The sequence below is a fragment of the Pseudophryne corroboree genome, chromosome 5, assembly GCF_028390025.1.
Source record: "Pseudophryne corroboree isolate aPseCor3 chromosome 5, aPseCor3.hap2, whole genome shotgun sequence".
Taxonomy (NCBI): domain Eukaryota; kingdom Metazoa; phylum Chordata; class Amphibia; order Anura; family Myobatrachidae; genus Pseudophryne; species Pseudophryne corroboree.
Window position 1 is genome coordinate 636,528,902 of NC_086448.1, and position 27,690 is coordinate 636,556,591.

Below are 27,690 nucleotides of genomic sequence, written 5' to 3' on the forward strand. Positions count from 1 at the left end.
TTATCTAGAAGCTGTGGGTTAATCAGGGAGAACAGTAAGGATGGGAGTAGTGAACAATTTCGGGGTGGAGAAGAGGGGAGCGTAAGACAGATGGCAAGGGTATTTGCATGGGTATTGACACCGGAAATACTGACACAGGTATTGCCCAAGACATTCCCAATTTATTACTTAATGACGAATATGGCTCAGCAATACGGTATATAGAAAACAATGTGCACAACATAAGAGAGGATACTAACATTAGAGGGGGGTTTAGAAAGTCTTAATAGGTCAAATAGAGATAGTAGTGAGGAAGGCTGTATTATGCATGATGGGGGTTGAAAGGGAGGGAGTAGAATAACAGTCGGTAAGGGTAATTCTAGAAAGGCACTTGTAAATATAGATAAGTTACCATTAAAACAAACGGGCATGGGAGATGCTAAGCTAAGATGTATGCTTGCACATGCAAGAAGCCTGTCGGGTAAAATGGGGGAATTGGAATGGCTTGTATCAAAGTCTCAGTATGATATTATAGGTATTACGGAAACCTGGTGGGATGACTCTCACGACTGGGTTGCGAATTTGGAGGGATATTCTCTTTTCAGGAGGGACAGGGTTACCAAAAGGGTAGGAGGGGTATGTCTCTTTGTTAAACCATCTCTAAAACCAAATTTAATAGATGGTATTTTCGAGGGGGCAGGAGATAACGTGGAGTCGCTATGGGTTGATATCACAAGTGGGGGCACAGAGGAAAAGAAACTAGTCATTGGCATGTGCTACAAGCAAACGGATATTAGTGTACACGACGAGGAACAACTATTACACCAAATTGAAAAAGCTGCGGGAATGGGGACATCCTAGTGTTAGGGGTTTTTAACTATCCTGATATAAATTGGAGTAGCGATTCATGTGTAAAATCTAGGAGGAGCAGGTTCTTAAATACATTAAAGGATCAATACTTGACTCAATTAGTCGAGGACCCAGCTAGAGGTAAAACTATTCTGGACCTAGTTATTACCAATAATGTGGACATTATATCAAACACTAAAGTTGGGGAGACCTTGGGAAACAGTGACCACTATATGATCACATTCGACATCAGTTTCAAGAAACATAGCTATAAGGGAACAACTAAAACATTTAACTTTAGAAAAGCTAATTTCAATATGCTAAACCACATTGACTGGGAAGTTTTGTTTCATGGTAAAGACACAACAGAAATGTGGGATGCTTGATAGCAATATTCACAAATTCATTCCCATGAGCAGTAAACACAGAAGTACTAAAAACAAACCAATGTGGCTTAATAAAGAGGTCAAAGAAGCAATGGCTAAAAAGAGGCGTGCTTTCAAAACATTTAAATCTAATGGAGGGGAGGAATCATTCCAGCATTACAAGGAATGCAATAAAAAATGCAAAAAATTAATAAGGGCAGCTAAAATTGTAAACGAAAAGCAAATCGCTATAGAGAGTAAAAGCAATCCTAAAAAGTTTTATAAATACATAAACAGTAAAAGGTTAAAGAAGGAGAACATAGGCCCAATAAAAGATGAATTGGGAGTTTTGATAAAATAAAAGCTGAAATAATGAACATTTTCTCCCCTCAGTATTCACCAGGGAGGATCAGTCGGTGAGAGTAGTGCAAAATTATAGTGAAGGTAATGACTCTTGGCTGGATGCTTGTTTAAGTGAGGAAGTTGTTCTGGAGAGACTAAGCAAAATAAAGATTAATAAACCACCAGGCCCAGATGGTTTTCATCCGAGGGTTATTACGGAGCTTAGGTCACAGCTAGCAAAACCCCTATACTTGATTTTCCATAGTTCAATCAGATCAGGCAGGGTACCTAAGGATTTGGCGCATAGCAGAGGTAGTGCCTTTATTTAAAAAGGGAACTATAAATAATCCTGGTAACTATAGAGCAGTAGGCTTAACCTCTATAGTGGGTAATATATTGGAAGGTATCTTGAGTGATAGCATAGAGGATTATTTGCAGGTTAATAAGATTATTAGCAAAAGTCAGCATGGGTTTGTAAGGGACAGATCATGTCAAACTAACTTAATTAGCTTCTACAAGCAAGTGAGCAAGAATCTTGATCAGGGAAAAGCAGTGGATGTGGTGTATTTAGATTTTGCAAAAGCCTTCGATATACAGTGCCTCACAGTAGACTGATCATCAAATTAAGGGAACTTGGTCTAGGATATACTATTTGTACATGGATAGGCAATTGGCTGGATAACAGAGTACAACGAGTAGTGGTCAACGGGGTGTTCTCCAGATGGGCACCAGTAGTCAGCGGAATACCACAAGGGTCCGTACTTGGCCCGCTACTGTTCAATATATTTATCAACGATCCTAGAAATAGGCCTGGAAAGCACAGTGTCAATCTTTGCGGATGATACTAAGCTGTGTAAGGTAATTAATTCAGATAGCGATGTGGAGTCTCTACAAAATGACTTACTGTATTTAAACTTGAAGCCTGGGCGTCTAAATTGGGAATGAGGTTCAATATAGAAATATACAAAATTATGCATTTTGGGACAAAAAACACACAAGCATCGTACACTCTAAATGGGGGAAATTATAGGGGTAACTGTGGTGGAAAAATATTTGGGGTGCTCATAGATAATAGGCTTAATAACAGTACACAATGTCAAAATGCTGCAAAACAGGCAAGTAAAGTGCTTGCATGCATACAACGGGGCATTGAGACAAGGGACTGCCACTGTACAAATCATTGGTACGTCCGCACCTGGAATATTGCGTTCAATTTTGGGAACCATGTTATAAAAAAGATATCGGAGAACGAGAAAGGGTTCAAAGGCAGGCTACTAAATTGATTAAAGGGCTAGAGACAGAGTACAAGGAAAGGCTTGCAAAGTTAAATATGTATACACTAGAAAAGACTAAGAGGTGACATTATTAATATCTTCAAATATGTAAAGGGTCATTACAAGGAGTTAACTGGGGATTTGTTTATTAAAATAAACATGACACGTGGGCACTCACTCAGGCTAGAGGAGAGAAAATTCCGTACACAACGTAGGAAAGGGTTCTTCACGGTAAGGGCAATAAAGGTTTGGAACTCCCTGCCGGAAAAGGTAGTAATGGCAGACTCTGTAAATGCATTTAAAAACCGACTGGACAAATTTATAACTGGAAAGGGTATCCAGGGTTATAGCATTTAACATAGTGACATTAATCTGGGAGTGGTAAGAATCATTGTTGTCAATTGATACTAAGCCACTACATCAGCAGGTACATTATAATATGAATAGCTGATCACTAAATACAGGCTGAACCCGATGGGCATTTTGCATGTTTTCAACCTCACTAACTATGTAACTATGTAATCCCATATTAGGGCTCTTTAAACTATCAGTATTCACTGAATGAAAACAATATTATGGACAGGCTTTCATTAATTTGCATATAAAGCAACGAAGATATACTGTAGGTGTTTAATTATATTATCACATAATATCTCAATATCAGGTTAATATAAAGAGAATTTAACAGCCATAAATAATTCTCTCTCCTTGATGTGGTTAAATACAAACGTACAACTGTAAAGGTGATTCCGTTACCAAATAAGGTGAAAACAGTTTGATTATTTATTCAGATTTTGAGACAGTACCTAAAAATTCAGTTTTATATTAAGGTTTCTAAATACAGCTCATATTTGAAAGGTGATGATCCTAACATTTTTTTTCCAGGCTGTAATTTGAGGTAATGGTATCACCAAATATTTGGGATCACATTACAGATGTGTCCTCATACAGCCTCAATATACCATATGATATGAGGCACCTGGCGCGACTGACCTGCTAAGTCCTGTGCGACTCTGCTAGCTATAGGTGTCTTTTTTGCATCTGTTTTCCCAAAAATGTATCTTAGTCATAATGCGATGCACCAGGAGACTGTGTTGATTCATGTGATATATTACACCTATATTCCTGTGTGCGACAGAGCCTGTGTAATATAGCACAGTGGAACATTGCATGGGAAAAAGCCATGGCCGCTGCATGATAGCAAGTATACAGATTCAGACTCAGTCGCACACAGATATACAAGTGTCACATATCAAATCAATCAAATCAGGGGCGGAACTGCCGGAGACAACGGAGTTGGATGCCGCCGGGCTCTCAGCCCTGAAGGGGGCACCTTCTCCATTGTCTTCAGGTTCCGTGCTCTTACTTTTTAAAAGAGCGACTCAGTGCTTTCCTGAGTGCTCTGATCGTGACCAGGACCCTGACAGAGTGAGAGGATGTTAGGGAGAAAGAGCGGGTGTGCAGAGAGAGGGGGCGGAGCAGCTGTACTCTGAGACACTGGAAGGGAACAAGAGCCTCAGCAGCAGAGGTCAGAGGCTGAACTAACAGACAACAGTATGTGGTCTTCGTAATGGGTGGGGGGAATGCTGAGCATCGACCACAGCGACTGCAGCAATTCACTTGTGAAAGGTGCAGACACTGCAGAGAGAGAGAGAGAGATCTGTCTCTCCTCACATTCCAAAAGTGATTTGTTGCAGCCGCTGCTGTCCTTTCTCAGCAGCCCCTGTGAGGGGTGGTATTCATGTGACCGCCGGTCAGCTGACCGACAGTCACATGACCTCCTCCACCAGCCCGGCAGGTCACTATCCCGATGGTCGGCATGCCGACCAACAGGGACTATTTCCACTCGTGGGTGTCCACGACACCCATAGAGTGGGAATAGAACCCGTGGCGAATGCAGGACGCCACCGAGCCCGCAGCGTGGTGAGCGCAGCGTGGCGAGCGCAGCGAGCCCGCAAGGGGCTTGCTGCACTCGCCCCTCCCCGCCGGTCACCAGTACTACACCCCCTGGGAGGACCCCCTACTGCCTGTGATCCAGTGACGTGCAGTGGGGTGAGGCAGGTGAGGCAGAGCCTTTTCTGTCATACTTACGTTTAAAACAAGAGTTTTGATGGAATAAAGTATATGAAAAATACTAATAATTTGTTTGAAATATCTTCTTTCTATTATTCTAATCATTTTTATAGCCCAAACTCTGGAGTAAAAAGTCTATGGCAGGTGAGGCAGTGCCTCACCTACCTATCTTTTCCGCTCATCTCTGATCAAAACTCACCAAATTTCCAGGAGTTTATTCTGCAGCACCTGTGTATAATGCCCAGATGTACCCTTTGGCTTATATATTGCATATAAACAGAGCCGGCCATAGCTATAGGCAAACTAGGCAATTGCCTAGGGCATTTGATATGCCCAGGGGCATCAGCAGCTTCTGCTGATTAAAATGATGGCCCTCATTCCGAGTTGTTCGCTCGGTATTTTTCATCGCATCGCAATGAAAATCCGCTTAGTACGCATGCGCAATGTTCGCACTGCGACTGCGCCAAGTAACTTTGCTATGTAGAAAGTAATTTTACTCACGGCTTTTTCATCGCTCCGGCGATCGTAATGTGATTGACAGGAAATGGGTGTTACTGGGCGGAAACACGGCGTTTCAGGGGCGTGTGGCTGAAAACGCTACCGTTTCCGGAAAAAACGCAGGAGTGGCCGGAGAAACGCAGGAGTGGCCGGAGAAACGCAGGAGTGGGCGAACGCTGGGTGTGTTTGTGACGTCAAACAGGAACGACAAGCACTGAACTGATCGCACAGGCAGAGTAAGTCTGAAGCTACTCTGAAACTGCTAAGTAGTTAGTAATCGCAATATTGCGAATACATCGGTCGCAATTTTAAGAAGCTAAGATTCACTCCCAGTAGGCGGCGGCTTAGCGTGTGTAACTCTGCTAAATTCGCCTTGCGACCGATCAACTCGGAATGAGGGCCGATATGCGGCATGCCTATATTCTGTGTGTAGCATTTCATATGCAGATACAGCCACAGTCTCACACAGTATAAAGGCATGCTGTATATCATTTTAATCAGCAGAAGCTGCTTGTGCATCCTAGCCACATAACAATGCAAATAAGATGCATTTTCATTTAAAAATGTGCCCGACGTTAGCACTGAGGCAAGATTTATGAGGACACATCTGTATCCCAGCAGAGGCAGAGGTCACAGTGTTAGCGGCAGTGTGAGTGCTGTGTACATGTGAGTGGGTTGGTTGTGCAGTAGTGTTCGGAATATGTGTAAGGAGCATTATGTGTGTCATGTAAAAATGCATTAATGTGCAACATATGTATAAGGGGCACTATGTGTGTCATTATGTGTATAAGGGCATTAATAATGTGTGGCATACAGTATGTGTAACAGGGTACTACTGTATTTGTCATTATGTGTATAGGGGCACTAACAAGGGCCCTCATTCCGAGTTGTTCGCTCGCAAGCTGCTTTTAGCAGTTTTACACACGCTAAGCCGCCGCCTACTGGGAGTGAATCTTAGCTTCTTAAAATTGCGAACGAAAGATTCGCAATATTGCGAAAAGACATCTCTGTGCAGTTTCTGAGTAGCTCGAGACTTACTCTGCCAGTGCGATCAGTTCAGTGCTTGTCGTTCCTGGTTTGACGTCACAAACACACCCAGCGTTCGCCCAGACACTCCTCCGTTTCTCCAGCCACTCCCGCGTTTTTCCCAGAAACGGTAGCGTTTTTTCACACACTCCCATAAAACGGCCTGTTTCCGCCCAGAAACACCCACTTCCTGTCAATCACATTACGATCACCAGAACGAAGAAAAAACCGTGAGTAAAATACCTAACTGCATAGCAAATTTACTTGGCGCAGTCGCAGTGCGGACATTGCGCATGCGCACTAAGCGGAAAATCGCTGCGATGCGAAAAAAATTACCGAGCGAACAACTCGGAATGACCCCCAATGTGCAGCAAATGTGTAGGGGGCACTATGTGTGTCATTATGTGTATTAGGGGATCAATAATGTGCGGCATATGTGTAAGGGACATTATGTGTAAAAGGGCATTAATAAAGGTTGTCATAATGTGTAAGCACATTATGTTTAGAAGGACATTAATAATGTGTCTCATATGTGTTAGGGGCATTACTGTGTGGAATTATGTGTTTAAGGTGCTCTTCTATGTGGTGTTGCGTATAGAAAGGGCACTACTGTGTCGTCTAATGTGAATAAAGAGCAATAGGGTATAGTGTAATGTGAATAAGGAGCAATTCAGTGTGATGTAATGTGAATAAGGGGCTCTACTGTGAGGAGTAACGTTTATAAGGTAAAGTGATACTACTGTGGGATGTAATATTAATTATGGAAACTATCGCATGATCAAATGTGAATAAAGTGCAGTACTGTGTGGCGTATTTGGAATTGGGGTTACTATTGTGTGGCCATGCCCCTTACCAGCAAAAACACACCCCTTTTTGGGCTGTGCGCCAAATGTGCGAACTGTTCCTATTTAAAATATAGGGGGTACAAACACCAAAATAAGGACTGTTATGGCTGAGGGGTGATGGTTCTGGGAAAGAAGTGCAAGGTCAGAGGCGGAACCAGGGGTGGTGCTAGGGGGCACCAGCCAAAATCTTGCCTAGGGCATCATATTGGTTAGGGCCGGCTCTGCATATAAACCTAGCTCTGGTGCTAGCCAGTGCCTCCTGAGTCATTTACCTCACCGCACGTCCCTGCTGTGATCCACTTGTTTGAGGAGCGAGGCTGCTGGCATCTAATACCAGCAGCATGATGTCCTCCTGCACACTGTGCCACAGACAGAAGAAAAAGTCAGCAAGTTTGGGCATCCTGGTGTGCAGAGCACCCCTGCCCCTGTTCACTGCCCCAACAGGAGGTCAGGACCCTGCAAAGGTAATGGCACTGCATCCTACTGCATATTTGTGCTGCTGCTGCTGCTGACAGGCCATCATACACTGCACTGTGTATACTGCAGCACTGATTCAATGTAAAGTATAACGATTATGACTTGCTCCTTATGCTGTGATTCAGTGCTGCAGCATACAGGAGTGCAGAGTAGGACCTGTTCCTGGGCCTTAAATATACAGTGACTTAAGAGTCATTTATCATGGATTACATATTCACTGCGATCTGGGCGGGATCTTATCACCTAGGTCCTATCACCCAAATGCATTATTGTGCACACGCAGGGACAGGGCTCCGAAAGGAGCCCGACCCTGTGATGTGCTGTGGTGGCTGCCGTGGCTTCTGCTCATGCGCGTTCAGCTAAGATCGTACTGCACAGTGGCCACTGCCCGGCCACAAGTGCGATGTGTAGCCCATAGGCTACAATGGGCTACCGCCATCTTCAGATGGTGCTAGCTGCGAGGGACTATATCGGGAATGCATCACATTCCAGATATTGGTAAATCAGGCAACATCTCATCCTCCATAGAAACCTATGGGGGATGCAGCTGCCAGCGGGAATAGAGCGATTGCAGCAGGTATCTGCAAATATCTGCTACGGTCCCTCCTTCTTACATTTGGGGGATACTTAATATCTTTGGTTAACCCATGAAAAAGGGTGTTTCTGCGGATATACCCACAAATATACAATGATAAATGGGCCTCATGGTGATGGGAGTGGAGATTATGGCATAGATAAACCATGTAAATAGTGCAGAATATCAGGGGACTTGATTAGCCCATCTAAGCCAGTGATCACCATCAGGGGAGTATGCCGGTATTAATGTACCAGGCCTGGACTTAGGGGTCCCTGGCTGTGTCATCTGTACTGGGACCCACAATGTCTGACAGTAGCCCCAGCTTCCGTGCAGAGTCCTGGACACCAACTCCTATCCGGTTCCGGTATGAATGGTCGACCATGTTATGGTCGACAGGCATTAGGTCGACCACTATTGGTCGACATGGACAAAAGGTCAAGGCATGAAAATGATTGACACGTGAAAAGGTCGACATGAGTCTTTTTACTTTTTTTGGTGTCGTTTTTTGCGTAAAGTGACGGGGAACCCCAATTAGTGCACCGTGTCCCCTCGCATGGCTCGATTACTGTTCCCAATTGTAGTCCACGTGGATCATAAAGTATGGAAAAGTTCCACAAAGGAAAAAAAATGGGAGGAACTCATGTCGACCTTTTCACGTGTTGACCATTTTCACGTGTCGACCATGTGCCCATGTCGACCATGTCAATGTCGACCAATAGTGGTCGACCTAATGACTGTCGACCATAACATCCTATCCTGGAATCTTTATTTACCCTGATTTACCACTGGGGAGTCACAGGGATATCAGAGCCCATCCCGGCACTCACTAAGAAGTAATGTTGCAACATTGCTTCCTCCCTTGACCCCTCAGCTGTCCGACTGCTCATGTGCCAACGGTCATTGGCATATGCGCAGGCTGAAGCCATGGGGGGGGCAACACCATGCATTTCGCCTCCGGGCGTCTGGTATGAACTTACGCCTCTGAATCAAATCAGTCTCCCAGTGTATCATAGTGGCATCACGTTGCGGCTAAGTAAAAAGATGTGAAAACCATGACCGGTCCTAGAAGAGTCACATGGGACCTGGTGCACCATGAGGGGCTGTTTGGCACGACTGCATCAATAATGGGGGTAATTCCAAGTTGATCGCAGCAGGAATTCTGTTAGCAATTGGGCAAAACCATGTGCACTGCAGGGGAGGCAGATATAACATGTGCAGAGAGAGATAGATTTGGGTGTGGTGAGTTCAATCTGCAATCTAATTTGCAGTGTAAAAATAAAGCAGCCAGTATTTACCCTGCACAGAAATAAAATAACCCACCCAAATCTAACTCTCTCTGCAAATGTTATATCTGCCACACCTGCAGTGCACATGGTTTTGCCTAACTGCTAACAAAATTTCCTGCTGCGATCAACTTGGAATTACCCCCCCATGTACGAAGACACATCAGTAGATTGCTCGTTTGCTAAGGAAGCAGATACAAAGCACAAGTACAGAATTTATACTGCTGATCTCAGATGATTACACAAGTTGCAATGAACCATGGGGCTAATTCAGACCTGATCGTAGCTGTGCTAAATTTAGCACATCTACAATCAGTCACACTGACATGCGGGGGGACGCCCAGCACAGGGCTAGTCCGCCCCGCATGTCAGTCCCCGCCCCATCACACAAGTACAAAAGCATCGCACAGCAGCGATGCTTTTGTACTTCAGGAGTAGCTCCCAGCCAGCGCAGCTCCTGCGCGCTGGCAGAGAGCTACTTGTCGCTGCCCAGGTCGCAGTGGCTCCGTGTGATATCAAGCTGCCGCCGTGGCCGGCCCCCCAATGGTCCGGGCACGCCTGTGTTGTCCAGACTGCGCCCCCTAAATGGCGGCTAAACGCCGCCAGCCCCCCCCCTCCCACCCAGCAACCGCCTCTGCCTGTCAATCAGGCAGGGGCAATCGCAGGGCTACGACAGGCGTTGGCTGTCTGCCATGTGCCGGCGCACTGTGGTGCGCAATTCAGACCTGATCGCTGCTGTGCGAAAACGCACAGCACCGATCAGGGGGTAAATTTACTAAGATGGGAGTTCTATTTAAGATGGGATGTTGCCCATAGCAACCAATCAGATTCCAGGTATTATCTTCTGGAAGGTGCTAGATAAATGAGAAGTAGAATCTGATTGGTTGCTATGGGCAACATCCCATCTTAAATAGAACTCCCATCTTAGTAAATTTACCCCCAGGTCTGAATCAGCCCCCATGTGCTGAGTATTTTTTTTTAAATAATCCTGAACAAGAGTGTTTTATATTATTGTCAATAAGTTTTAACATATTTCTGGTGAGTTCTAGAGGTTCAGTAAAGGCTGCATTTCATGAATGTACTAACTAGTCTTGATTTTCTTTTGAATGTACCTATTTGTAGTTGATATTTTTGATTTCCACTTCTATGTATCTGAATCTATGTATCTTCTATGTATCTTTAAACATGTCAACCTTTATTCACAAGTATTACAAGTATTGAGCCATGTTGATACACTCCAAATTGTGTAGTTTTGTCATACCTTATTTTGTAAAATATTGGCCCTCATTCCGAGTTGTTCGCTCGCAAGTGAATTTTAGCAGCTTTGCACACGCTAAGCCACCGCCTACTGGGAGTGAATCTTAGCATCTTAAAATTGCGAACGATGTATTCGCAATATTGCGATTACACACCTCGTAGCAGTTTCTGAGTAGCTCCACACTTACTCGGCATCTGCGATCAGTTCAGTGCTTGTCGTTCCTGGTTTGACGTCACAAACACACCCAGCGTTCGCCCAGACACTCCTCCGTTTCTCCGGCCACTCCTGCATTTTTTCCGGAAACGGTAGCGTTTTTTCCCACACGCCCATAAAACGGCCTGTTTCCGCCCAGTAACACCCATTTCCTGTCAATCACATTACGATCGCCAGACCGATGAAAAAGCCGTGAGTAAAATTACTAAGTGCATAGCAAATTTACTTGGCGCAGTCGCAGTGCGAACATTGCGCATGCGCATTAAGCGGAAAATCGCTGCGATGCGAAGATTTTTACCGAGCGAACAACTCGGAATGAGGGCCATTGTAGGATATAATAAAAAGTAGTAGTAGTTGCATTAGTGGGTAACAAACATATTGTAATCAGTACACTTTACCATGCTCATTACCCACTCAGTGATTCCATTACCTCAGCATGGTGATTCCGTTACCTTATTATATAATGAGCCCAGGCAGTGTCGGACTGGGGCATGAAGGGCCCCCCAAGGTATGCAGTGGTAGGGGCCCATGATTAGAGGTGTGGCCAGCCACCACAGAGGTTTGGCTAACCATTATAGAGTACCTGGTCTGGACTCCTTGATTATTTATATAGTAATTAATGCTAGTGCATGCATGATAATGTACCAGATTAATGACAGCAATATACTGTAGAGAATACATCATAATCATGTGCGGTATAAGGTAACATATGTATAATATATAATTCAAGTGCACAGTCTAGAACCTGATCCCTAGAGGAGGAGGGCCCCCCAGGCAGTGGGGCCTACCGGTGGTTTCCCCTGTACCCCTGTGGGCCAGTACGAGCCTGAGCCCAGGTTACACAAATTGTCATACTTTTTCTAGATGTATCCCCAGGATGTCCCCATCATGCAGTAAAATAGTAAAATCTAGACTTAATTATGGAAGCTGACTTTATCAATTTTGTGTAAACACACAAAGTAACATTTCTCATGACTGCTGAGTCATTACTGCCTTTGAAGGCAGATTTACCAAGGATAAGATAGCTATTTTGCTAGGATTTCATATGGGGTTTATTGTATGCTCTTGGAAAGTTGGGATATGATGAATTGTTCACATTAGTAGTGGCTGTCAAAGTCAGAAAAATATCTCTATGCACACTGCCATATTTGCACCTCACACAGGCCTGCGCTGCGCATGCGTGCGCTCTCCCGTGCGTGCGCATACTCGCTGTTGTGGGCACCCGCGGGCGCGCGGTATGTGCATTTACGGTAGAGTTCATGTGTTCGTAGCGTGCGACTCAATCGTTACATATTTTCACTATATAATGTATTTTGTAGATCATGGTCCCTTTGATAGATTCTGAAAGTTTGGTTAATGTAGAATGTTCATGAACAGAGAAATCCCCCTTTGTTTGATACGAAGGGTCAGACAGGAGTAATACAGTGGTGTTTAGTATCCATCGGAAGAGTATCTAATTAGCAATATTCCGGTGTTGGTTTGAAGCGGATTAATCGCTCGTGCGAAAAGTTATGGACATAAGAAGTTTATGTCCATTTACTATTATTTGCACTTAATTATCCATGCGGCGGGAAACCCAGTTTCCCTCCCACCTGAGCTGTTGGAAATAGTCACAGCCCACCTGTATGAATCAACCTATGACCTTTTGTTATAATGCGAGGAGGAATTCCTGTGTCCAATGAACAATGAGATTGTAGGGACCATTGAATTGTATTGTGTGTGGGGCATAAATAGACAAGCCGATCACATCCAGCACTCACTCTTCAACGGTTATCATTGCTGAAAATCGGGAGCTGGATGTCCAGAGGCGCATGCGATCGTTTCCTTTGTGCGTAAGTTTTCTCCGCAATCATATTGTCTTTCTTGTTGTTATGGGCCATATTTCTCTCTCTCTCTCTTCTCCTCTTTCTCTCGTAGTCTCTTAAACGTAATAGTATTGTATTAATTCTTTTGCAAGTATAACATTCATAATATATATATATTAGGCGTTGGACCCTAAGCACGGTATCTGTGTATTTCTTATAGTGTTAAGTATTCTCAGAGCGTCGGTGACGCTCAAACAGCTTTTAAGTTAATAAGGTTACACTGTGTTGCATCTACACCCTATCTCTACACTAAGGTTTTACAGCATATTACATTGTTTATGGTTTAGATATAAAGGTTTAACATTGTGAGCGTCTGCGCCGCTCGTGATCTCCTCGTGGTCTCGAGCGTCCGCTACGCTGATAGCGTAGCGTTACGGTAGTCGCTCACCTATAAGTGTGCCCGATACCAACAGAGTATTCTCGTGAGCGTCTGTATCGCTCGAGCAGCCCGCTCCCGATACAGCGTCCGTTACGCTATAGTGAACCATTACGTTAGTCAGCAGCCAATAGCGTGCCTGCCTGTGATCTCTTGGCCGTGAGCGAACGTGACGCTTGAGCGTCTCGACCACGGCTAAGCGATTGTTACGCAACGAGCGTACCCTTACGGTACTCCATACGTAAATAGCGTACAGTGTTCTTAGACCTCATAAAGGGTTTTATATAAGATAAATATTTAGCTTTATCAATTGGCGGCTCGTCCTGTCCTTCACATATCTCTGCTAGGTAATTTCAGCAGACATTATCCATCAGCAAAGGGCGGGAGATCATATTCTTCGCAGTGCTGACGGCATAAGCGTCTGCTTCGCTTAGTAAAGGGTGCTGAAGGAATCCGGAACCGGAGGTAAGAACAACACACTAGTGTCTTTTAAAACTGTTTATTTCTGTCTTGCGTACACACGCACATATCTGCATTTCTTTTTCATTCGTGTATTTTCATATATCACTCTCCTGTTTGCCATTTTATAATTGATAAAAGTGCTAAGAGAGATTTGTCGCTATTCCATAGTTAAAGTGTAAAAGTAATGCGTTAAGGGATAAAGTGTAAAAGCACACGCAGCTCTACCTAAAGGTAAAAGGAGAGATTGGTGTGTTGCGCGGTAGACGATCGAGGATCATCTACATTGGAAAACGTGTTAGTTGTGTTACGGTGGACATTGGTTTTGTGTACACGTGTCTCTAACAAAGGGCTGAGACTCGCGTACGCAAAGGCCGACACACGCAGCGTAAATTACGCAACGGAGCGTCTGGGTACGCCCACGTAACTCAAGTCACACGACAGTGTTGATTTTTAAGTAGCGCAACAGGCGATAAGTAGCGCAACAGGCGATAAATAGCGCAAATCTATTTTAAATCCGAAATTTAAATTAACAGATCCTTCTCCAAATTTACAACACATCTGGTCTAAAGAAAAATTTCTGCGCAGAAATAGAAATAGAAACAAAAGTGTACATGTGGTGAGTGAGTGTTTGCAATTATACAATTTTGAGGTTGAACCACAAGAAAAGTATCGAGTTCTCGTGAAGGTACATACATGTAAGTGACGTGCATGGTGGCTAGGGAGGCATCCCTGGTTAAACATAAAATTTGAGCATTAGAGTGTAGCAGACCAGGAGGTCATACTGTAACAGACCAGGAGGTCGCATAACAGACCAGGAGGTCCAGGTACAGCAGACAAGGAAGTCCGCTATAGAGACAAGTAGCACAACACCAAGAAGGGTTGGTGCGGAACCCATATAGGCCATTAAGCTCTGGCTGAAGGAATTCGCAGCCGAAATTTTCGATTCCACTGGTCGCTCCGCACATAAGATTAGTTGATTATGTGCTGAACGATTGTACCGCACGGAATTGTGTGCATTAGTAAACCTGACCGGTACTATTTGTGTACGAAGGTCATAAACGCTATTTGTACATTTTAACGTGATTTGTGAAATTTTTTTATTTTAAGGGAAGTTCGCTGGTCACTCAGGAACTATCCAACAACCGATACTTGCTGGGGAACGCGCCCCAGTAAATAAAGGTTCACAGGGGCCCTAGGTTGGGTACAACAGCTCTGGATACAGTGATTGTGTTACTGGCCAACGTGGGCGAGAAGTGAGTGGAGTACTCGGTAAACTTCACCGCCAGCCTGCCCCGGACATCTTGTTTTTTGTAAGGGTTCGCTGAAGAAAAGCAACACCTGCAAGTTATGGGGGCCAGTTGTTCAGGTAGGGGGCGATCAACCTCGGTTCGGGTTGATTTAGTAAACCGACCAATCGGGTCGGCCAGGTATGTAATGTGTGAAAAATACGGTTCACACACAGAGGTTTTATGTGATGAATGGGAAAGAATGACTGTACATGACGGGGAGAAATTCCCAAGAATAGGTAGCTTTAGCCCAGAAGTGTTACTAAATCTAAGGAGAAGGATAGGTCTTATTGAACCAGCAAAGAGACGGATCAAACATTATGATTGTTTAAAGTTATGGCAACAGGAAAGTGAAATGCAAAGAGAGCTAACTGACATATCTGACTCTCATCTTGGGAGGAGAGATGGGGCAATGGAGAGGATTGTGGTTGCGGAGAAAGGCACAATGTTGAACAATAAAAACGCACTTAGCAACTGTAGTATAGATGATAAGAATAAGTGTAATAAACATAACGATGATAATTGTAATGCTGTTAAATGTACAACTATTAACCCGTGCAAGTTGCACCCCATGTCAAACTTCCCTCAGGAATACGAGCAAGAAAGTGAACCCAACACGATGTCGGCACCTCTTCCAGCAGCCATCACACAAGACATCCAGGTGGACGCGACCAAATCGGTAAAGGCAATAATCAAACCCCGTAACGGAGGGTCAGGTGAGGTCGTGTCCACAGGTACGTACAATGTTTTATATCACGCACAAACAAATGTACCCCATATTGTAAGACCAAAACAAGGTGATGTAATTGAGTTTAGTCCTGTCAGGGTGATCACAGTCCCCAATGGGAAGACTGACGATCAGGGAACCATTCCCGTCCAGGACAGTGCAATGCGCTGTCCCTGGTCCCGGACCGAATTGAGATCAATTATGTCCGAATTTCCTGATCCAAGGAAAAATCTAGTCGCATGTCAAAGGTTCATTAAAGAACTAGGAAACTCAACAGAACCCACCAACAAAGATTGGCGGACAGTGCTGAGGGCATGTTTGCCCTCCGGTGTTGACTCTGCGACATTTATTACTGATTGTCAATTAGACACAGAAGTACCTCAAACGGAGGAACACAATCAGGAATGTATTAAGCAGATAAACCAACAGTTGGAAGTATATTTCCCTGCCATTGTCAAGTGGAATGAAATCTTCTCCATAAGACAAAACGAAAGGGAAAGTATTTCCAATTATTTCAATCGAGCACTGCAAGTAATGGCTAGGAACACTGGGATCACAGACATCAAAACATGCGCACAGCATAGAGAAATAGCGGTTAAGGTATTAATGAATGGTTTAAGGGAGGTATTGAGAACAAGGGTACAGACCACCAACCCAAACTGGAGAAATATCTCAGTGGCCGCATTAAGAGAGGCCGCTATTGATATTGATCGAAATATCACCAGATACAGAGAGTCACAAAGTGATAAATTAATGGCCGCAAGTATACAGGCCCTAACCACAAGACCACTCCAGCATAAGCCCCAAACCCCTGCGAGAAATTCAAATGTGGAAATCTGTTACAATTGCCAGAAGGAAGGTCATTTTGCAAGAGATTGTAGATCAGGAAGTAGACAAAAGTCACATCAGCCCCCTAGACAACGACATAATCATGGTATCCAAGGAATCAGGGAAGCACAGGGAAAACGGTTGATGGCGATGAGCATCCGAGCGTTTGAGGAGGCATCAAATCAACCAAGACCTCAGGTCATTGACACTTGGAGGAAACCCAGGGTTTGTTATCATTGTAGAAGAGAAGGGCATTATGCCAGTAACTGCAACAGCCCACATAAAGTCAGACCCCCTAGACATGAAAATGAGCAAAAGTTAGGACACACCAAGTTATAATCAGGGATCAGATAGGAAAATTTTGAGCCACACCCATAATGTGCAATCAAGAAAGGTGATCATTAGGACTGATGGTAAGCCTGAAGTTATAGTTAATAAATTGGGAGGTCATTCCCTGAAGACACAGGAATGACCGGGTGAAACGTTGTAAATGTATGTTTCTTTTTCTCTCTCCCCATCTCTGACGATTATTGGTAGGATTCAAACATTGCATATATACTTGGTCTTTGCAGAAGTCTACCAAACCCCAGCATGACCTATCCGCACCAATGTATTCTGGCCAGATACAGACAGTGGAATATGGAAGTGCTGGGGGGAGGGACTGCGCAAGGAAACCATTGGACATGTAGATATGACAGCCTGATGATCTGACAATGTTTTAGAAAACGTTTATGTTTGAAAAATGTTTTTTTCCCTGTTGTTGTTCTCTGTTGATTTATGTGATATATACATATATGAATTGTTCTCTCTCTCTCTTTTGTTTTTTTTTTGTTTTCTCTCTTCTTTCTCATGTTTTCATGTTTTAAAGATGGTATGTCACACCTCAGTTAGACAAATGGTAATGCAAGATTTTTTGCTCCTTACAGAGAGATCGCTGGTTTGGAAGGAATATTGCATCACCGGAATGTTCATTTGGAAGACTGAGAGACAGCACCTTTGAGATGACAGCAGAACAAGAAGAACAACAAGACTAGAGAACTTAATTATCGTAACAAGTTTCTCTCCCCCTCAAACTGTTTTCTTGTACCCCCATTACAAATTTCTTCTTTTCTCCTCCTGTAAGATGGACTTGCCCCAAGAGACTGTGATATGGATTTTCCTGTTGACCAGAGCAGTCTGTTCCGGCGAGAGTACCAGTGAGGTCGAGAAAGGATCCAGAAAGGTTCCGATGACCGAGACGGAGGTGTAAATTTCCAATAGCAATACAACCACCAAGCAAAAGGCGAGTACCGGAAACGATCTAGCAGCCATGTTATTTGTAAACATTGTTAGCTGAAAAGAAAACTGTATCTGTAGGCTCTGTGACAATGTGGTTGAGGATGGGTGCCTTAAGAAATGCCAATCCAGTTTTAATATCCACATGGACCGGCATCCCTTGAGTGACTATCACTCCTTAGTGGGTAGTGTGTTAAATCAAACAGATTGTTGGGTATGCTCTCAAGTACCTCAAGGTCATAGCAAATCAGGACTAGTACCATTTCCTTTAACGATAGGGGAGGTACTTGAGCTAAGTGGTGGGAGGCCGGTGGACAGGAGGTTTAATATCTCCAGTCCTCCTAGTTTGAAGCTCCACCAATATCATGTGGATAGATCCCTCATATGTTTTAACATTTCCAATCCCCGAAAGCCGGGAAATTGGGAAGTGTCATGGAGTAACCAAACCATGACCTTTTCACATAGAGCAGATAGAATGCCAACAGATACAGAACTTATACGCCACATAGCCAGTAGAGGAAAATCTTTCCGATATAGGTATACCCTAGGAAGTAGGATTACGAGAGTTGGAGAGGTATCACCAGGATACTGTGCACATATCGTACAAGCTGATACGTGTACTAGACAGATGGGAGAATTAGGGTTAGGAGATTTCACATGGAAGATGTGTAATATGGTTATGTCCTACTCCGTCCCATATGTTCTCCCCGATGATGCATATTTCATATGCGGGAGGAAGGCGTATAAGTGGCTTGCCCCAAACTCTGAAGGATTGTGTTATATTGGAAAAGTATTGCCTGAAGTAATGACTGTATCACATGCCAAAATGAAAGATATACACCGTGTTGCCCAAGCTCCTTATACTCACACCCATTACGAGCACGTAGTTAAACGGCACCTGATAGAAAGAACAGAGCATCCGGCCTCTGACATGATCCATGAATCCACCGGGATTCAGTTTCTAATCGCGTTAGACATCACTCGCACCGCCAGAGGAGTGTTGAATTATAAATACATATCTGCGCTCGCAAATTTGTTAGACAATATCACAGAAATGTATGATGACACGTTTAGGTATACTGGAAGAGAACTTCAAGCTTATAAAACAGAACTAGTTCAGCATAGAATGATTCTCAATTATCTCACAGCAGTAACAGGTGGATATTGTGTCACACTGGCAACGCAGTACGGCGTGAAATGTTGCACATATATTACAAATAGTACCGAGGACCCGGTCGAGGTCATAGACCAAAAGATGGACGATATTCTCCAACTGAAGTGGGAATTTCGCAGGAGACACAATCTCACCCTTGCTGCTGTGAGTAATGAGCTGACTAGTTGGGTGTCATGGTTGAACCCGCGAAATTGGTTCTCCGGTTTAGGAGAATGGGCTCAAGGAGTCATAATGGAGGTTGGGAAGTTTCTCCTATGTATCTTAGGAGTTATCATAACGATTGGCTTGATATTTAGATGCGGTCAGGCTTTAACGAAGTGCAAACGAAGTACCAGGGTGATGAGTTTAAGGAGTGAGGAAACTGTAATTCCCATGGATTTGATTTACGACCCGACGGTAGAAACAATGATGTAATGAAAATGCGATTATACGGTCCGTTTCTTTCACCTGTTTTTTCCGTTTTCCTCCAAGGTAAAAAGACCCACTTGGACGAGGAATTTGATGAGCCGATATACAGACAACAGATGGATTAAAGAAGAAGTTTTGACAACCTGATACACAGATTTTTGATGAACTTTGCCATGGATCCCCAGTTTCCCTAGAAATTTTAAAATTACGCTAGCCCAACACTTTTGTAAATCTATGGACATTGACAAAGCTTTTGCTCGCACCTTATGGGCAAAAGCACAAAGAAGACTGCATTCAACAGACACCGAACAAGACTTCAACCGACAAATGTTCATTTACCTGACATAGAATACCACTGCATTTACCGTAATTATGTCTTTTCTTCATCTCTACAACCTTCAGGTAATTACACACATAGTATAGGGAATACAGGCACAGATATCAGCAATCACATATTCCCCCATTCATGTATCATCAACTAAAATGTGCTCCCCATTTTGTTACAACCACAGCCGAAAAGAGCTCGGTAAAGTTTGACAGCCCATCCACAGACCCGTACCGCGGGATAAGAAGGAATTCAAATGTATACTTCGCAATGCCTCGAAGCTTGATTTAAAACACGTACGGCACGATGATACATGACCCCCAAGCACGGATTCATACACACATGCTTCTGCTATCACACTAGGTCATACCCTTTTCCTACCTTCTCCTCTCCTCCCCTACCCAACCATGTAAATGTATTAACCCCTGACATATATTTTTCTCGTTTTGAAATGTTTTAGGAAGTGGCAGTTATTGTTGACTGCCAAAGGGTGGACTGTCAAAGTCAGAAAAATATCTCTATGCACACTGCCATATTTGCACCTCACACAGGCCTGCGCTGCGCATGCGTGCGCTCTCCCGTGCGTGCGCATACTCGCTGTTGCGGGCACCCGCGGGCGCGCGGTATGTGCATTTACGGTAGAGTTCATGTGTTCGTAGCGTGCGACTCAATCGTTACATATTTTCACTATATAATGTATTTTGTAGATCATGGTCCCTTTGATAGATTCTGAAAGTTTGGTTAATGTAGAATGTTCATGAACAGAGAAATCCCCCTTTGTTTGATACGAAGGGTCAGACAGGAGTAATACAGTGGTGTTTAGTATCCATCGGAAGAGTATCTAATTAGCAATACTCCGGTGTTGGTTTGAAGCGGATTAATCGCTCGTGCGAAAAGTTATGGACATAAGAAGTTTATGTCCATTTACTATTATTACTACCTATGACCTTTTGTTATAATGCGAGGAGGAATTCCTGTGTCCAATGAACAATGAGATTGTAGGGACCATTGAATTGTATTGTGTGTGGGGCATAAATAGACAAGCCGATCACATCCAGCACTCACTCTTCAACGGTTATCATTGCTGAAAATCGGGAGCTGGATGTCCAGAGGCGCATGCGATCGTTTCCTTTGTGCGTAAGTTTTCTCCGCAATCATATTGTCTTTCTTGTTGTTATGGGCCATATTTCTCTCTCTCTCTCTTCTCCTCTTTCTCTCGTAGTCTCTTAAACGTAATAGTATTGTATTAATTCTTTTGCAAGTATAACATTCATAATATATATATATTAGGCGTTGGACCCTAAGCACGGTATCTGTGTATTTCTTATAGTGTTAAGTATTCTCAGAGCGTCGGTGACGCTCAAACAGCTTTTAAGTTAATAAGGTTACACTGTGTTGCATCTACACCCTATCTCTACACTAAGGTTTTACAGCATATTGCATTGTTTATGGTTTAGATATAAAGGTTTAACATTGTGAGCGTCTGCGCCGCTCGTGATCTCCTCGTGGTCTCGAGCGTCCGCTACGCTGATAGCGTAGCGTTACGGTAGTCGCTCACCTATAAGTGTGCCCGATACCAACAGCGTATTCTCGTGAGCGTCTGTATCGCTCGAGCAGCCCGCTCCCGATACAGCGTCCGTTACGCTATAGTGAACCATTACGTTAGTCAGCAGCCAATAGCGTGCCTGCCTGTGATCTCTTGGCCGTGAGCGAACGTGACGCTTGAGCGTCTCGACCACGGCTAAGCGATTGTTACGCAACGAGCGTACCCTTACGGTACTCCATACGTAAATAGCGTACAGTGTTCTTAGACCTCATAAAGGGTTTTATATAAGATAAATATTTAGCTTTATCATGGCAGATGTAGAGAGTTTATCACTGTAAAAAGGTGATTCCATTACTGGTGGAATTGCCCCTTTTATTGAAAGATGGACACATCACGGCCGTCAAAACACTCTTTAGCAATACGCTAGATGTTGATGATGACCACCAGATAGTGCTCACACAAGGTGTTTTATTTTAATCCTATTTAATAAAAGACTAACGCTGTTTTCTATGTGGGGAATTCAAGTGTTTTGCATGCTGGCAGCCACTATATGGTGCCCAATGGAACAATTCAAGTGTTACTCCATTCGGCTGCAAACAGTCACTAGCGCTGATATTACTCTTATGATGTTCCATCATTTTGATGGTCTGGTAACTAGTGTTTTTATAAATAATTCAATTTGTTGTACAATATAAAATATAAGTTAAAAATAAGTTTAAGAAAGCAAAAATCAATTTGATATCTTGTGAGAGGAATTTGACAGTAATCTTTCTTACAGTACTTTCTATTTTTATATTATAAAATTACCACATTGTTGCTAGGATAAAAGTAAATTATCAATCCATTGGGAAAACAACTGTAATATGCCACCATCATTCCCAATTTAAATTAAATGAGGTAAAATGACATTATAAGTGCGGTCTTGTGATTTCCCTTGTGCATTTAGAGCAAAATATGATTAGAGCTGTTCACTGGAAGCTGATATAAAAGCATCTAAAGACAGTTCACATTATTACTGTGATTACTGCATTGGACATAAGTCCTGTAAACTAGAGATCTTTATATGATATTGAATTCCAGTACCATCCCTGAAATGCTGGGGTCATATCACTGGCCACCCAGATTTTGTTTTTCCAACATGGCTCTTATTATAGAATATGTATGTATGTAAAGATTCTGCTCAAAGCTTACAATGACTTATCTAAAATCTTATAATGAGGCTAGAGGGGATATGTTAACTCTTAATGAGACTGCTGACTTGAATAAGCAATTTTCAGCATCTGTAGAAATCATGATAATGCTACTTACATCCTTACTCTTTGCTCTCACAGTTCTCGGTAATCTCCTGGTTATGATGGCTTTTATTGTGGATAAGAGTCTTAGAACTCAGAGCAATTTCTTTTTACTCAATTTGTCCATCTGTGATTTTTTCATAGGTAAGTCCCTTCATATCCATAGCACATTTCTTTAAGGGGGCCTATTTACCAAGTGTTTTTTTATTTTTAGAAAATTATGTAGAAACTGCAGATTCCTCATAATTTTAAGTCCTAAAAATGAGAGATACAGTAATGCAATCAGAAGTTGGGTTCTATAGGCATGTCTTCTTCTGGTTATCTACTGATTGCATGGATAGGTCACAGTGAATTTCACTGGATCACATTAGATGTGGCCACCCATGTTGTGGGCAACAAAATTTGACAGGAAGGCTAAGCCGTTCTGCAGGATAAGCCCATGTATTGAGCCATGTACATGACTCTAGTTACTAACTCAATATCCTAAAGCAGGGGCTGGCAATGTTTTTCTATTTCACTTACATTGCCAGATGTTCAATTTTTAAAGACAAAAAAATTCCTGTTTTACCGTTATTACGCTAAAATAATCCAAACTTATTGAAGTTAGTAAATGCTGTATTATCACACACCAGATACACACTAATCACTACACACTGATATAACACGCATCATAGATCTCTAAACAGAGGTCATACTTATAAAACAATTGGTCCTTACGCAGAATGATCACAATACACAGGAATGAGGCTTAAAATATATGTTATTAATACCTGCATGGTTGCTAAGGTCTTCATAGCATATACAGTACCTGGTCGCTCCAACCAGGCTGGGCTTTGATATCTGGGTGGCGTTAGTTAATACTACCATTGATCGTGAAAAGTATGTGTATATGGGTTGAAATGTTGAATCTTAATTTGAGTACTTTTTTGCACAAATGACAAAATTCTATATATACACTAAGTCAGGGCCCTGTGCATATTTTTGCTATATATGACATACAGTATGGCTGTGGAGACTGCTGACACTCCTGAAGAAAAACTCGGGTGGTGATTGACACAGCCATCAGACATGGAGGGCATATGCATGATGAACACATGTTGCTGCAATAAATTTTATGGTTTTAATGATATGTACATATGGGAGTGCTGTCCCTTTGCTGTCGTGCTGGAGCTGGTAAGTGCATTTTTTATTACACTTGAACCTGGTAGCCAGAGGTTAAAGTGAGCCGGAACAGGGTGGAATTGTGTTCCATCAGTTCCATTTGGAGACGGAACCAGTTCCGCCTCCTCTCCAGCTCACCTAACCCAGGAGGGAGATGTCGGGCAGCTGAGACTGTGTTACCAGTGGGCGCCAGGCTCCTTTCCCTCAGTGGCTACCGGAGGCCGAAGCTCACTCCTGAGCTCCGGCTTCCAGCTCAGGCAGTGTGCGATGAGCGGGCGGCCAGACGGATGGCAGCGTTGTCAGGAAACAGAAGAGCGGCTGGTGAGTATAGTGGTTTTTTGTGTGTGTGTGTGTGTGTGTATGTTTTAGCGGCGCTACTATGGGCCACATCCGCTGGGGGCATAACTAATGGGGGCACATCTGCTGGGGGCATAGCTAATGGGGGCACATCTTCTGGGGGGCATAACTAATGGGGGCACATCCGCAGGGGGCATAACTATTGCAGGTACATCTGCTGGGTTCATAACTAATGGGGGCACATCAATTGGGGGCATAACTAATGAGGGCACATCTACTGGGGCATAACTACAGGGGGCACATCTGCTGGGGCACATCTACAGGGGGCACATATACTGGGGCATAACTAATGGAGGCACATCTACTGGGGCATAACTACAGGGGCATATCTACTTGGGGCATAACTAATGGGGGCACATCTGCTGGGGGCATTACTAAAGGGGGCACATCTACTGGGGCATAACTAATGGGGGCACATCTACTGGGGCATAACTACAGGGGGCACATCTACTGGGGCATAACTACAGAGGAACATCTACTGGGGGCATAACTAATGGGGGCACATCTACTGGGGCATAACTACAAGGGGCACATCTACTGGGGCACTTCTGACTGGGGCATAACTACTGCGGGCAAATCTATGGGGGGGACATAACTAAGGGGGTATAACTACGGGGGCATTACCACAGGAGACATTACTACTGGGGGCACTACTAATGAGGGCATTGCAATGGTGGGCACTTAATAAGGTGCATCACTCCTGGGGACATAAGGGACACTACTACTGGGGGCACTGTGTAAGGGGCACCAATTCTATGGGCACTACCACTACAGTGGACATCGCATAAGGGGCACTACTAGTGAGGGCATTATAAAAAGGGCATTACTGCTGTGGGCATTATGTGTATTTGGGGTGCTACTACTGTGGGCTTTGTATATAAGGGACACTAATGTGTGTCATAACAAGAATAAGGGACACTACTATGTGGTGTTATTTAAATAGGATTGTGCTACTGTGCGGTGTAATTTCAATTGGGGATACTATTGGGTGACCATGCCCCTTTTGTTTTGAGACAAGCCCCATTTGTTTTGCGATCACGTCCCCTTTTAGCAGTGCACCTGTAGTGTGCGCACTCCATTTCACAAGCGTGGGGGAGGAGGGGAGTTCCACCACCTATTTAGGACCACTTTAAGCACTGCTGGCACCGGATTGTTTTGTTCCATCCTGAGTGCTGCTTCAATTCATCTACGACTATATATATATAGTGGGGATGCAGCTTCCGTGCCTGTCTCATTGTCCAGTCACTCAGACATACTGTAGTGGCAAATGGTGATACACAAATATGGCATCTTATCTGACTCCTGGTCAGGACTGACCTCTATGCACAAAACAATTCTCGATCTCTTACGCTTGCAGTATTCATCATTTATATAAAAATCATAAAACCTGCCAGCTGCCAGAATTACAAAATGCATTTCTTAAAGCAATGGGCCTGAGTCAGTATCATCAAATTTCCCAGGATGTCTCTATATGCAAGTGTATGAGGTGGGTATGGGACTGCATATAGTGGTCATAGGACTGCACAGTATATGGCACAAATTCAGGTAAGAAGTAATTATATAGTAAGTAAAGAAATGTGCTGCACTTATATATCTCTGATTATTTTCCACCATGCCATATGTCTGTCCCACTTGTGTTATGTATGAATTATGTCTCCAACTTGACTGATTTTGCCCACATCTGCTGTGTCCATTTTCTGCAGGGTGTACAGTACACATGGGCCCCCGAGTCCAGGATAGAGGCGTCACTGTCACTGGTGACACCCGGAGTGGAGGGTAATGAAGTGCGCGTGGCAAAGCCACGTGACTGCCAAAATGGTCGTAACCTCGCGTGTAGTAGGAATGACCTCACAGGTAAGGGCGTGGCCTCGTGGCCCGAACCTCCGTTTTGTCGCTCTGGGTGTCCCAGGTGCTGCACGTAATGTCACAGTGCAGCACCTGGCTCCTGTCACTGAAGAGGAGCTAACAATTTTGGTGTCTCCACTCGTTAAATGACACCCGGGTTTAGGGCTGCACCCCCGTTGTAACGCCACTGGTCCAGGAAGCTCACACCACACACCCAGCACCCAAATAATTATGCTTACCTCACCAGCACTGGCGTATCTATAATGGGCGCAGCATTGGCGTTTCTATAATGGGTGCAGTGTGTGCAGTGCACACAGGCCCCTGAGTCTTGGGGGGCCCACACCGCACACACTGCACCCATTTCTCCTATACATACTGTGGCAGGAGAGGTACTTTGCCACCTGTAAGCTACACACAGGGTCCTGGGGGTAGGTGGGAAGTATGGATGGACCAGGTTCCCATCCATTTGGTCCAGACCAGGTCTTATAGGCTTCTTAGCCCAAGAAGCTGCTTCATCAGCCAGCACCTGGGTGCTGGGTTTAAAGCAGAGTCTCTCCCATGAGTCAGGGCTCCTGAAGGCAGTTAGTGTCCAGGTGATAGGCCTGCTAGGGACAGTGGGATCCGGAAGACTGGGGCACTAGTGTCAGGATGCCGGGACCTGAAGGGTTCCTTATTTAGTAAGAGGGAGTGAGGCAGGGCCTAACCTCCCTAGTAGTTTTTACTAAAGACTGTGATCTTTGTTTTATGTATATCTTTGTTTTTGAGCTACCTGAATAAAAGGTATTTGTTGTTTTTGCACAAGCCTGGAGTCGGTCGTTGGTGGAATTTTTGTAGCAGAGTGCATTCTAGCAAGAAAAAGGAATTCTTATTTTACCTTTCACTTACAGATTTAAAAGGTGACAGGATAAATAGAGATTTTCAGATATACAGCATATTCTGAAGTGTCTCTTCAAATGGGTAACAAAAAGAGAATTCATGCTAAAAAAACAAAAGGGATGACGGCTCTAACACCTCATGTCAGGAACTTCTGTGACCCTATTAAAGCCCCACAGTTGGAGCGTGAAGTGGAGAGCTTATTGGGGAGTAATCCAGATCTTGGGGAAGATTTTAACATGGAACCTTTTTTTTTGGTGTCACATGATAAGTGACCTTGAAAGGAATGTCCAATTAAAGGACCAGGAGCTAGAAGAGCTTAAGGAAAAATTTGATTTTCTTCAAGAGCAGGTGAACACCTTAACGCAAAAGCTAGAGGAGTCAGAATCTCTTTTGTCTGACTCTCTGACCAAATTGGGAAGGAGTAGAGAAGAGATTGCCAAGCTCTCAGGCCAGGTGTCAGAGTTGCAGAAAACCTTGGCAAAAGCTAAACCCAGATCTGAAAACTTTGTAGTACATAGCCATGGACTATTAGAGAAAAGCTCCTGTGACCAGATACGAGATGGAAGTCTGGTGATGGCCAATAAGGCTCTGTCGCACGACTGGGCGGAGCCTCAGGAGGAGGTTTCTCAGCTAAAACCATTGGCTATGCCTAGTTTCAGTTCAGAGACAGGCGTAGCTACACCAGTTGCTGAAGACGTTATGCTGAATGTTGGGTCAGAGACATTATCAGCCGAAATGGAGATGCCATCTTTGGGGGAAATGATGCCAATGGTGGTGCAGGCTGTGAAAGAATGGTACCATACTGTATTGTAATCCGGCTATAATGGA

The 27,690-nt window shown here is 43.9% G+C and overlaps 1 protein-coding gene across 1 annotated transcript in view; it reads left to right on the forward strand.

The window, feature by feature from the left end:
• The first annotated feature begins 22,668 nt into the window (after positions 1 to 22,668).
• The window catches only part of LOC134929284 (histamine H3 receptor-like), a 35,240-nt gene continuing 30,218 nt past the window's right edge, over positions 22,669 to 27,690 (forward strand). Inside the window, exon 1 of the mRNA XM_063924983.1 lies at positions 22,669 to 22,767. Within this exon, the coding sequence (XP_063781053.1) occupies positions 22,683 to 22,767 (85 nt within the window). The 5' untranslated portion in view covers positions 22,669 to 22,682. The remainder of the gene's footprint in view (positions 22,768 to 27,690) is intronic.